The sequence below is a fragment of the Carettochelys insculpta genome, chromosome 10 (assembly GCF_033958435.1).
Source record: "Carettochelys insculpta isolate YL-2023 chromosome 10, ASM3395843v1, whole genome shotgun sequence".
Lineage (NCBI taxonomy): Eukaryota > Metazoa > Chordata > Testudines > Carettochelyidae > Carettochelys > Carettochelys insculpta.
The window spans coordinates 30,505,001-30,518,969 of record NC_134146.1 but is presented as its reverse complement, the minus strand read 5'-3'; the positions used below and the strand labels follow the sequence as shown (position 1 = coordinate 30,518,969).

General features: G+C 40.4%; 1 protein-coding gene across 1 annotated transcript in view; it reads right to left on the bottom strand.

Annotated features, from left to right (window-relative positions):
* The window catches only part of RSRC1 (arginine and serine rich coiled-coil 1), a 344,630-nt gene that overhangs the window by 183,481 nt on the left and 147,180 nt on the right, over positions 1–13,969 (bottom strand). The window contains exon 6 of the mRNA XM_075003869.1: positions 1,641–1,692. Within this exon, the coding sequence (XP_074859970.1) occupies positions 1,641–1,692 (52 nt within the window). The remainder of the gene's footprint in view (positions 1–1,640; positions 1,693–13,969) is intronic.

The following is a 13,969-nucleotide window of genomic DNA, read 5'->3' as shown; positions in this document are numbered from 1 at the left end:
CCAAGAGGATACCGAAATGGAATCACTGCATCAGAACACTGGGATACTGCAGGCTAACAGCCTCAGGACAGCTTGTGCACTTTTCTATTGTGGAATTCCCTATACTGCTATTGACTAGAGGGACTGAACTATATAATGACTTTTTTTTTTTTTTTTTTTAAACAAGCATACAGCCATCAGACTACCACCAGTGCTCCGACTATTACCATCAGGAATTCCCATCTACCCAGAAAAAACCCATATCAACTACTGACACTTCTTGCCTTTGTCATCCCATCTAATCTGAGCCATTAAGAACAATTTTAATTTAATCTTTACTTTGTTAAAGGCATTGCTCTTAATATAAAAAGCCTTGTTGACTTTTGAACAGAAGAAATGCAAGGGAGATTATTCACATTTGCCAAGCATAAAATGGCAAAGCCAATAGGCAAAAGTAACAATTTCCTGGTATTAAATTAGCATAAAATATGCATCCCTATGGTCTCAGAAGCAACAGTCTTTGTGTGCAGGAAAAAAGGCCCCTATAAAGAGGAGCTTCTATCTTTTCCCCCTTTGCAAAATTTAGCTTCATATAGTCAGAGTGGGGCGATAGATGCTTGGAGTCAGGAGCTCTGTAGAAGCCCAATGTCATCTGAGCAACATGAAGAGGACATATAAGCCCATTGTATAGTCTGGGTAACATCATGTGCTGGACCAGCAGCAGCTTGGAGTTGGTTCAAGCAGCACAGTACGAGGTCAGTGGATGCATCTTATATGTTCATTGGTCGGCAGGGTGGGGGTGGGGTGGGGGTCACATGAATGGATCACTGTGTAGGTAGGGGAAAGAAATCTGGAGATTCAACAAAAGCATAGGACAAAGTTTAGTAGTTGAGGCCAGGTAACTAATTGGCGTGAGATGCCACAGCAGAGGATTTGGTGGGGGAACTGCAAGGATTTCACAGGTGGACAAAGACAAGAAAATGGTAAATAAGCATGTGGTCAAATGAAGGGCATCAGAAAGGTTCATGAATGCCTATAACAAAATTGTATAACCAACAGCACAGTTATGCAAGGAAGAAATGCTAGACCCTTCTCTATTCGGGAGTGGATAGGATTTGCACCACTATTAGTAAAGAATGGTTAATCAGGACTTGGGCAAAGTCGGCCATGCTAACCGCTGGTGCTTCATTCAACAGGGGTCAAGCTCCCTGACAAGTCAGAATTAGAATTAAACTATGGGGAGAACATCCTCCAATGCAACTAGTGAACAGGTCTGGGGCATTTAATATCAAGTATAGTGAGGGGGTAGCCCACTTACTCCAGTCTGTTAACCCTCACACAGGCCGTAGGAGTTACAGTATTAAGACATGGTGCAGAGAGGTGACAGCAGTCCTCCATCAAATTGTAAAGATTTCACTGTACAAGTTAATTATCTGCTGAAGAAGAACAGGCATGTCAACAGTCGTATTTAAATGAGAGAAGCCATGCTGTTATGATCTGGTTAGAAATGTAAGTGGGAGAGAGGTGGGGAAAAAGATTAAGTGTTGAACAAAAAGGGAGGGGAACAAAATCAGTTTGGCCACAGGTTTCCCTTTAGTGACATTATAAAAAAGGCAACAAAAGTATTATTGTCTGTTCCATAGTTATGTAGCATCACTTACCAGCCGCTTCAAGAACCAACTGTAATCTAGCTTTGGCTTGTTCTGCAAGAGACTGAAAAGAAAGATAAGATTTACAATAAACTGTCGTATTATTAGAACAGATCTTTGTATGCATTTGCATGTTATGTATTATTTCATATACAAACACACATTACATTTAAGACTGGTAGAAACCATTACATACCACCTCATCTACTGCCATACTTGTATTCCCAGTAGTGGACTGTCTCCTTTATTTTATCACTGTACCAACAATCCCACCATCTTTAACATAATGTTGAAGTCAAAATGAATTCTGAGCTTAGTTCTCAAGCTCTGGGTGAGAGTATAAAAATGTGGTAGGACAGAACCAAAGAAGTTGTTTATAGACAAGATTGAGCTAATGAGTCTAAATATTGAACAGCTCATGCAAAAGCCAACAAAACAAACATTGCCAGAGAGTATTCACATTTGCTCTCTCTGTCAACAGATCATATCCACCTTGGGGGCACCACCACAGTGTGAGCAATGCACTGTGGGTATGTATGTCATGGGAATGGCACTGTGGGTATGGTGCAATGTCGTGGGAAGGCAGAGGTGATTCTTGCACATCTTGGGATTCCTTCAGAGTTCTCACACAGCATGCTCAGCTGCTGGGAGAAGCATCATGAGTAATGATGTAAGCTCGCTATGCAGAGGAATGTCAAAGCAACATAGCAGTCTGACCCCTCCCAGTGCAGCAGCAGTCTGCCTGCCTCTGTGTGCAGGACAGATTGGGAGCACTCCAATGATTTGCTCTGTGCTTGTTTCCCAAACAGAGCAGTTCACTCAGTTGTCAGATAGTTTCTGAAGCTTTGAAAGGGGCAGGGTGCATGCAGGGAGGCAGAAATCAAAACACTAAGCAGAGCCATCGGGCAGACATTGTGGGATACCTGCAGAAGCCAGCTCCGTTTACAAACCAGACAACAGTGTGTACACAGGCTCTTTGTTGACAATAAAGGGAGGGGGAAAAAAAAAGGTCTCTTGTAAACATAAAAGTTTTTTGTTGCTGAAATTGGGTATTTTTCCCAACAAAAGTTTTATTGCAATGTGCATGCTGTCAGTGTTTTGTCGACAAAAGGCAGTGTTTGTTGACAAAACTCAGTTGCATAGACTTAGCCTATGACTATGTCTACACTAGAGATCTTAGCATGGCACTGTTCTACAAATGCAGCTAGGCTTTAAGATCTTGCTGTGCTTTAAGACAGCTACTACTGCTTATTGGAAGGTGGTTTAACTATGTCAATGGGAGTGCCATACTAGCAAGAGAAGCTCTCCTGCCAACATAGAATTGTGAACATTACCATTTATACTGGAGAAACTTAAGTCACTGGGAGAGTATATTTTTTAAATCCCTAAGTGACCTAATTTTTGTGGATGTAAGTGGCTGTGTAGACATGGAAGCAATTCCTAATTTGCCCTTTCCCTATTTTAGCCTCATTTTAATGCCACACTGATATTCACCATTTTATTAATCTGATAAGTGATCTTTTTGATGAAAACTGAAGAAAAAAATTAAAAAAGTTTTTCACAGAATCATAGAACACTAGACTGGAAGAAACCTCAAGAGGTCATCGAGTCCAGTCTCCTGTCCTCACGGCAGGACCAAGCACTATCTAGATCATCCCTGCTAGACATCTATCTAATTTGCACTTCAGTATCTCCAATGATGGAGATTCCGCAACCTCCCCAGGCAATTTACTCCAGTGTTTAACCACTCTGACAGTTAAGAAGTTTTTCCTAATGTCCAACCTAAACCTCTCTTGCTGCAGTTTAAGCCCACTGCTCCTTGTTCTATCCTCAGAGGCCAAGGAGAACAATTTTTCTGCCTCCTCCTTGTACCCCTCTTTTAGGTACTTGAAAACCACTATCATGTCCCCTTCAAGGTTGCATCTACACTGAGCCATGCTGCCAGCAGCTTGATGCAAATAAGGGCTCTGAAAAATGCAAACGGATGCTCATTTTCATATTCACACAGCTAATTTGGATATTCACATGAGATCACCGTGCCAGCAGAGGCTGCTGCTGGCAGAAAACAAGCAGTGTGCACATGGTTCTGTCAGAAAAAAACCCTTGGTCAGCAGCCTCTTATCCCTGATTTTTTTCCAGGCATAAAGGGCTGCCGACAAAGAGGGTTTTTGCCAGCAGAACCACATCTACACTGCTTGTTTTCTGCCAGCAGCAGCTTCTGCTGGCAGTGAAATATTGGATGGATATGCAAATTGGCCATATAAATATGCAAATGAGTAGATATTTGCATTTTTGAGAGCCCTCCTTTGCATCAAGCTGCCAGCACTATGAGGCAGTGTAGACACAGCCTGGCTTTAATGCTTGGGTCATTGCCGTTTTATCTGCTCTTGTCTTTCCCTCCTCATTGGGTAATGAGCTTATCCTCTTCATTTTCTTCTGCTTCAAATGTATTTGTAAAATGTTTTCTTGTTACCCTTTACATCCCTCACAGGTTTAATCTGTGCCTTACATGACAATAGTACCAATTCTATCACAAATAAAGTGTTTGAGCAACATATTGATAACACATCCATTATCTACATCAAGAAGTGTCACTGTCTGGAACCACGATGTCTCCATAGGTCTTTTCATAAACTGATGGACGTGAAGGACCATCCCACCAATCTTTGATGACCCAACTTGATCATGGAGCTCCAGTACACAGATGACAATATGGTTGTTACTCTTTCTCCCTCAGCTCTTCGGGTCATCTTAAGTGCCTTTTCTGAAGTATACAAGAATCTCAGCCTCAGACTGATCATCAAAAAGATCAAGGTGCTCCATCAACTTTCACTGACAGGACGATCTCATGTACCTTCTATTGAAGTCAATAGAGAACTACAGGAAAATGTGGTGCACTTGCCATACTTTGGAAGTCATCTTTCACTAAAGTTGACATGGATGGGGAAATGCAGCATCATCTGAGCCATTCAAGCTCTGCTTTTGCAAACCTGAGAAAAGGGGTCTTTGAGAACTGGGACATCTATCTTAAGACAAAGCTCCTTGTATATCATGCAGTGGTTGTTCCAATGCTACTATATGCACGTGAAACCTGGACAACATACAAGTGTCATTGTATGCTGAACATCATCAATGCTGCCTCAGGAGAATCCTAAATATCTCTTGGGAAGATCGGCAAATGAACACTAGCATCCTGGAAGAGTTGAACATGACCAGCATGGAAGCCATTATCATTCATTCACAACTTCGTTGGACTAGTCACTGCCTCCCTGCCACACGCCAGGCACTGTCCCCAAACACGGCTGATGCAACAGAACTGGTTGGATATATTTTTTGTGCATTAGGAGAACTTCTTATGCAACAGGATCCTGTAACCTGCCAGCCACCTCAAATTCCTTCACTTCTCACAAAAGTTATCGTGGTCAGAGAAGTGCCATTCAGGAGCCCAGCAGGTCTCAATGCCTCAAACAAACAGAATTGCTCAGTTTGACGCTAGTTTGTATAGCGCCACAGGCTGAAGAAAGAAACTTTAATTGATTGTGCCAACTAAGGACCTTTAGGACCAGCCTCTTCCCCCCACAGCACTAAGTGGAATGCCCTGGTTGAGCAGAAAATTGAACAAAATCACTGCAGCATCATACAACAAGAATGCAGGAACACAGTAGTGGAGCAAAGCATGTCATGAAATCCACAGCACTGTTGGAATTTCCATCTGTCAAAGTGATGGCTCTCAAGGTTCAGAATCAGATTCCCACACTAGTTCATATGAGTGGCTAATTTGTCCCTCCCACAACTTCTTACCACCCCAAAATCTTGCCATATCTTCTGAGCAGCTGTGTAAGCGTTCAGCTTACAGGGAACACTGCTACAGTCCTAAAATAATTTGCAGAAGAAACACCTCATGACAACATCAGGATTTCCTCCACACACGCTAAGAGGCCTCTGTAGCTTTAAACAACCATGCTAAAGACCTGCTCTAAATGATATAAAACTCTTAACTCCACTTATGAGACTTTTTTTTAGAATGTTTAATCAGATTAATTTACATTTAAGCTTTACATAGTTCTTCCTAAAAACCAAACAGCACCGGTCATAACATCAGTGATAGTCTAACACTTTATTCCCTACATTTTAAAGCAGCAGTTACCACAAAGCTGTATTTCATCTCCACAGTTCATGCTAGAACTAGAACATAAATCTCAGTACAGTAGTTGTTGATCTTACCATTTGGCAGCAGTGCCACTTAACTGCTGTTTAGATTTCTCCTAGTGGAGAGGAGTTCAGCAAAATACCATTTTGTTGCTTTTGGTTTTTGTTTTTTTAAAAAACAACAACTCTGAATTAACCAGGGAAAACATGTATTCCAGATCTACTGCTCTTACGGAAAGACAACTTAAGATGTTGGAGCCCAGTCAAATCCATTCCCCAGATTAATTCCTGCTGATGAACTAGCTATATGGTTAAAACACATTTTTTCAGGGACTAGGCCATTAGTCATTTCTCTAAAACTTCACTTTACTTCTGGAGATGAGGGCAAGGCTTAAGAAAGAAAAAAAAGGCAAAAAAGCTCAGCCAGTTGAAAGATGGCTCAGGCAATGTTTCCACTGATCTTTTCCATACGTGTGCAGATTTTTCCATCCATGTGTGGAATAAATGTTGTGCGTCAAAGCACGCATGGATGTGCATCACCAATAGAAACACAAAAGCTAGCAGTGGGCACTCTGCTAATCAGCTGCGCGGCATCTGAATTCCTCCTGAGCAGCCACACAGTTTATAGAAAACACTGGGCTCAGGGCAATGTAGGGCAAATTAAGTTTGAAAGGGTTATATTCAAAGTAAGAGCCCTGCTCAGGACAGATGACTGCTTCAGCCTTACCACAGTAGTCAGCTTTTCAAGCAAGTGGTTTGGCATTCATGTACACCTCTCAAACTCACCTTCTCCTCAGAGTACAGTACAGGAAATATACAGAAGTGCCAAAACATCATGGATTTTAGGGTGGATGAACTGTATTAAAGCCAACTGCAGGAATAATGTGACTAATGAAACTCCATCTGCACTCTTTTTACCCCAAAATCTTAAAAGCCAGTTGCTACACAGACAAGCATTAGCTAATATAAAACTGACATACGCATCCTAATTAAGAAAAATGTATTTGCCTGTTCTCTGATTTCTGATTCAATTACTGATTATTATAATCTCTAAGAGTTATTTACGTCAAGTAGACAAAACAAATTATTCTTGATATATGTTCCTTGTAAACTGAGGAAAAATGACGTCCTCATTCACACAGTTTCCACATGTTTCTCAATGGATACTGCATGAAATAAGATTCTCTCAGTCTACCTTGGATTAGCCTAGATAGAGCTCTCACATACGTTAATCATCTGAGGAAAAATGCATCCTCACTTTAGTTGCAGAATAACCATCTAAGCAAACAGCCCAGCATCCTATGAGCAGTAAATGTTCAAATTCCCACTCATCTGGTTTAGCCCTCTGATCATCTGTAGCTCAACACTGTGCTCCAAGTATGGCTCATTTTGTGTGACATCAACGTGGTTAGCACACAACTACATTCAACTGTGAACATCATAATTGAGATAGTTAAACCTATACCAGTACCTAAGATCTCCATGTTAAGCAATATTAATTTATTTCAATTTTGAATGTAAACAAACGCAAACAAGTGACAATTTATTTGGACTTTCAAAATGCTTTTAAGGAAGTCCTTTATAAGAGGCTACTAAAGACATTAAGTAGTTATGAGACAGAAGGCAAAAAAGTGTCAAAGATCAGAAACAGATTTCAAACAACTTGATCATGGAAAATGTAAAAAGGGAGACCCCAAACAAATTCTGTACTGGGATTAGTACTCAAGATATTTGTAATCATCTTCAAAATGGATAAGTAGCAATATGGTCAACCTTGCAGAGATATTTAGCTTACAGAAAATTGAATGGTTTCACAAGGAAGCTAACAAAGCTGCCAGAATGGACAAGAAAACAACTGAAATTCAATGCTAACAAACACAAATATTAACATTGGGTAGAATAATTTGAACTACTCATATACTATTTATTTAGAACCGAGTAGGATATCAACCCCGGAAAAAGATTTGGGCTTCATATTGGACAGCTCAAAAGGAGATCTCTGCTCAACAGGGATGGAAAAAAATCAGCACATATAATGGAGAAGATTTGAGGGAACATGACCTGGCATATCCATATTTACCATAGTGATACGATTTCCATAAGTTTTGTACAACTATGTCATGTAAGGAATCAATGAGAAAGTTATGATTTATTGATTATGATTACCCTATTCATAGGCATGTACCTACAGGTATGAATATTGACCGTGTATCAATATTTGAAAGGTATTTGTGAACATTCTAGACAGAATATGGGTAATGGGCTCTGCTACAATTCATCAAAGCATGCAAAGGTATGTGAGCAACTCATGTGACTCTGGAATCCATACAGTATTTGATTTTTCCAGAAATTGTTCTGGGGACTTTGCTTTGAATACTGAAGCTCCCGCCACATGGAAGAGGGATGTAATATTTGCGTAAATTGGGACAGGCCCCCATCCTGGCTGCACCTGGCTCCCTGCTCACATGAGCAGCAGAAAGCCCAGAGCCAGGCACCAATGCAGCAGCGTTGGTCAGTGCAAGCAGAGGGGAGCTTGGAGCCATGCTGCCACCTGGTTTCCAGCTCCTCGTCACTCATTGAAGGCAGGAAACTGACCAGTGCAGCAGCACTGGTCAGTTTCCCAGCTCCTGCAAGTGGCGAGAGGGCAGACCAGGGGGTGGACCAATAAAGCGGCATGGCTGCTCCCCAGCTTCCCCCACCAGAGGGAGGACTGGCATGGTGGTGCAGCTACTCCCCAGCTTCTCCCAGACAGGGGAGCCAGGGGCTGCAGCCAGTAGGTGGAGCACTGCACCGCCTGACTGACTCCACTTACTTGGATTAAAGCGAGTTGACATCAGCAACGTGTAAGTCGAAATCGCGTAAATCAGGGTTTTACTGTATAGAATTAAGATTGCGATTTTATTTTGTTTATGAGGTAACCAACTTTGATTTGTATGCTATTACTTTTTAATATTTAAAAATCTAGCTTGCTCTCCCTCTCTTTCCTCCCCCATCCCCTCTCTTAAAACACTGGCATTTGAAGTAGAAAGGAAAACTTCTCAGGAACAAGGGCTGGTGCATTGTCTTCTCCACACGGAAAGGGAGGAGACTGGGTGATAACTTACATTGGACAGGCTTCTGACCACGGCCTCTCAGCAGGGGTCCTAGGCTAAGGAGCTGGAGAGACTTGGCTGAAGCCTCTCTATTGTTGTCTCATGAGTGGCTAGCAAAAGTATTCATGAAACTCAGGTGGTGTGTGTCTCTGATGTTGAATGTTTGTGGGTGTGCAAGACTTGGAAGGGTTTTTAGCTTGTCACATTATCAGAGTACAAGGGAGCTCATGTTAGTAAGAGGACTTGGCAGTACCCCAGTTCTAGGATGTACCCTATGGAACCTGACACAGGTGGCGTTTCTAAAAAAAGAGGATAAGAATGATTAGAGATGTGGAAAAACTGTCAGGCGAAAATGTACTGGAAAAGTCAGATTAGAGAAGAAAAGTTAAAGCAGGACAGATCATGACTTATATTCACCATCTCATCCTATAAAAGCAAGGAGACACTCAAAGAAACTGAAAAGGTGGCAAATTCAAAGCTCATGAAGGAAATTCTTTTTCATGTAATATACTGTAACTCACTGCCACAAGATATCACGGCAACCAAAAACTGAGCTGGATTTAAAAACTGTATTAGATATTTACATAGATAACAAGAATATCCAGGATAATAATAGTAAATGCTAAGAATAAAAGCAAAACTTTCAAGCTTCGGGAATAAACCAACCTCCAATTGTTGAGGATTAAGAATGGAAAGGTTTTTCCTCACCTATCTACTGCAGAGTTTCTTCCTGAGAAACTCCTGATACTAGCCACAGTCAGAGAAGGGCATTGGCTGAACAGGTCTGTTCCAATATGGCTGACTTGATGGTTTAAGTACAGATATCAAAGGAAGAAAATTAATTTGTTGAAAACTGTGGATATCAAGCTTATGTAGTGGAAATGCTAGTGAATAAGCACTATTTTAGTATAAATAAGACTTTTCAGCCTAATTCCCCTGCCAAAAATTATCCTATTAAAATACAGTAGGGAAGTCAGACTGTCACACCAAGTATATGAAAAATGTTCACGGGCTAACAATGAAGGATAAAACAGCATATTCTAACAGCAGGGTGCAATCTACAAAGATGAGTCTTACATATACTCTTGGATAGCTTAAGGATGAGGAACTGGAAAAAAATTTGAGTAGGTAGTGTCACACTGACCATTTGCAATAAGATCATCTTTACAATCATACTGGAACACAATGGAGAGCTGAAGATTAATCCCAAGCAAACAGCTTCTTTCTACTGTGATAAAAATCGGTATGTCCAGGTTATAGATGATAAATATCTCCATCTGGCAGAATATTCCAAAACTGATAGCTTGGCACAGAAGTTATTTGTGCTTCTTTAAGTAAACAGTTTTGTAAGTAACAAACAGGTTATAGCACCATCTCTTAAAATAATTGTGAACTATTTCATACAGTCTCCCATAAATACATATTTACTATACTCAAATGAAGATTACTGACTATCTTAGTACCATTATATGAATCAGAGAGCATAACAATAATTTGTGCATACCTATCCACATTCCACTAGCATGGTGTGACGCTGAGGTATTAAAAATTGAAAAAAAAAAAAAACATCCTGTGAGGAACAGAAAGGTAGCTTTATCTGCTCATCATACACACAGGTGCTTCTAACACAGATATAGAAGAAAACAGCATGAACTATCCAGCCAAATATAAAAAGGGGCAAAGAAGAGCCAAGTCAAACAAGCACGAATTGAAGTCTACCTTAGAAAAAATGAAATTAATGCATTATCCTGAGACCACGGAAACAGCTGTGGGTTGCACTTTTCACAATAGCACACATCACCCTAAGGTAAGAATTGGGTTGTAATTACCAGTTGGAAGAGGACCTCGCAACCAAATACAGAAATGTCTGTGCATCCAAACAAAGGATCTGAAAGACACCCTGCTTAACTATGCAGATACATGACCTCTATTTATTTTCATGGCCCCTACTACTCCATTAGTTGCTGGTCTTTCAAAATAAGCAGGGACTATACATGGAAGGAATAATGTGGCCTAATGATTACAACTCAGAGTCCAGAAGAAAAAAAAATAGTGTTAGCATATAAATACCAACACATATCCTTACAACTGAAAAATAGCCTTATGAATTAATGTTACAAAAGTCTGTCAAATATATCTTGAACAAAACAGGAATGAAAAGCCTGCAAGTTTCATAGAAATGTCTAAAAGCACTACAATAAGAGGTTCAAACTATATGTATTATCCAAATGTAAAATAAAATAAAATAAAAAAGAGACACCAATAAAAACTACAGTAACTAAACAGAATAAAAGAGGTTTTTACCGACTCAGAAATTAAATCCTTCCCAGAAATATAGAAAGGGGCAAACATTGCTAAATGTACCAATACAGTTAGCAAGGCCCAAAAATATTTTTAAGACCAACTAGCAAAAGACCAAAAAACAAAAACAAAAAACACCCAACAAAAGCAGGAAGTCTGCTAAATAATCAGTGCAGCCATTGGATGGTCATTGCACAGAAGCTAAGTGAATTCTTTTCATCAGTCTTCATTGTGGAGTTGGCAAGAGAGATTTTCCTACCTGAGCCGTTCTTTCTAGGTGACAAACCTGAGTACCTGTCCCAGAATGAGGTGTCAATAGAGGTGGATTTTGAACAAGCTGATTAAACAAAACAAATTATTTAGCCAAGGTGACGTTCACCCAAGAGTTCTGAAGGAACTGATATATAAATAGTATACATAACTGTAATATGTAACCAATCACTTAAATTAGCCTCTGTACCAGACAGCTGGAAGATAGCTAGGGTGATGCTGCTTTTTTTAAAAAGGCTCCAGTGGCAATTCTGACAATTGCGGGTCAAAAAGCCAAACTTCAATACCTAGTAGATTGGGTGAAACTATAGTCAGGAACAGAATTATTGGATACCAAAAATAACACAGCAAGTTAGGGACGAGTCAACAAGGAGTTTGTAAAGGAAAATCATGCCTCAATCAATTCTAATTCTATTAGAATTCTTTGACAGAATCAACAAGCATGGAGAAAAGGGTAAACTGAGGAAATAGTGTACTTGGACTCTCAAAAAGCCGTAGACAAGGTCCCTCACAAGTAGCTTATATTCCAAGTATAGAAACGTGAAATAAGAAGGAACTTTCTTTCTTGGATTAGCAACTGGTTAAAAGACAAAGCACAGCTTACAAATAAAGGTTCAGTTTTCACAGCGGAAAGAAGTAAATAACAGAGTTCACCACAGAGTGTACTGAGATTGGTGCTGTTCATTATATGATAAAGAGATGAAGAAAAGGGAGTAAACAGTGAGATGGAAAAGTCTGCAGATGATACCAAGTTATGCAAGATAGTTAAATGCATAGCAGTCTACAAATAGTTATAAAGAGATTTCACAGAACTGGGTGAATGGACAACAAAATGGCAGACCAAATTCCATGTTGATAGAAGATAAAGTAATGCACACTGGAAAATATAACCCAGCTATAGAAAACAATGAGATATAAATTAGTTGTTACCACGCATGAAAGATCTTGGAGTCATTGTGAACAGTATTCAGAAAATATGCCTGCAATGTTCAGCAGCAAAAATTCTAACAAAAAGTTCAGAACCATTATGAAGATGATAGATAAGACAGAATGATACAAGGAAACTACATAAATCCATGATATGCTCACTCTTTGACTAATATGTACCATTCCAGTTGACCCATCTCAATATATATGTACTAGTAGACTTACCCTGCATTGCTCAGGGCTGGGGAGAGGAACTGGCTCCTGCCTGGGGGTCAGCTGAAGGTGAGGATGAGTGCACACTCTGCCTGCCAGCTTCTCACCAGGCCTGGGGCAGGGAGAAGGCAATATACTGTATCCCTCAACTTTTCCTGGGGAGCATGCACCGAAACCACTGGCTCCTCACTGGGGCCACCCTGGACTGTACAGGCTGCCCACTGGTGCTCTGTGCAGCCAGCCCAGGAAGATGGAGTTGTGGAGGACTGGCAGCTGTTCCCCAGGGCAGGATGGCGTGGTGGAGCCATGGTGCCAGCCAATGAGTGATCACAGGGCCTCTTACTGCGCCCCTGTGCTCATGAGTTAGCATAACTGTCCCTTCTCTCATATTCCACTCTTTCCATTATCCAATATTCTAGGCGCTCCTAAACCTGTGACTGCTAGAAGCTGAGACAATGACAGGGATGAGTCATACAATAAATTGCCTTGTTCTGTTCACTCTCTGAAACTTCTGGTACTGGCCATGGTCAGAAGACAAGGTATTGGTTACATGGACCATTGATATAACCCAGTATGGCCATTTTTTATGCTTTTAAAAGTTTTTATTTATCTGAATATTCATATAAAGCAAAATCCAAAGGAAAAACACACATTTGTCCCAGAACTAATGGATTTCTTCAAGATTTCTACACTTGAACACAGCATTATCAAAATGCAAATGGTTAAAGTTTTTGTTTTTTATTTTAAGGCAGGTGTGCTTCTCACATACATTCCTACCTCCATTTACACTAGGCTTAGCTACCCAGAGAGTGAAAGATTACCACAGCATCTTAACAGAACTGGTGTGGATGAAAATGCTGGTCAAGGAAAATTATGCCAACTGGTGAAACAAGAATATAATTTAAGTTTAGGGACAAGTAATGTTCATTTAACAGAAGCCAACCAAGGACAGAGGCAAATTCTTGTGCCAAGGTTTCATACTTGGATTCACTGCAAAGCTTTTCATGTTATCACAAGATGAATTTTAGAAACTGATCTATGAGCTGCTAATTGAAATGACAGATACACATTGTGTTAATTCCAGGAAGAGTTACTGAAAAAGATTATGAAAACAGCCCCAACTGGTGACTTGAACACAATGGATGAACTTCACTATTCACCTAAGTTAAAGAGCTAAAGAGAATTGCAAGATCGAGAAATTGGCAAAGCCTGGTATTTCTGTAACAAACGTTAATGAAAATGACAACATTGATCACTATGCACCTTTAAAACTGTGCATGGTGTCGGGTGCGGAAGGACTGTCTAGCTTGCCAGGAGAGGGGAAGTAGTGCCTTACAGCCAGAAGGGGAATTGAACCTTGGAGGTTGCTGCAAAAAGAGGACGTTGGTC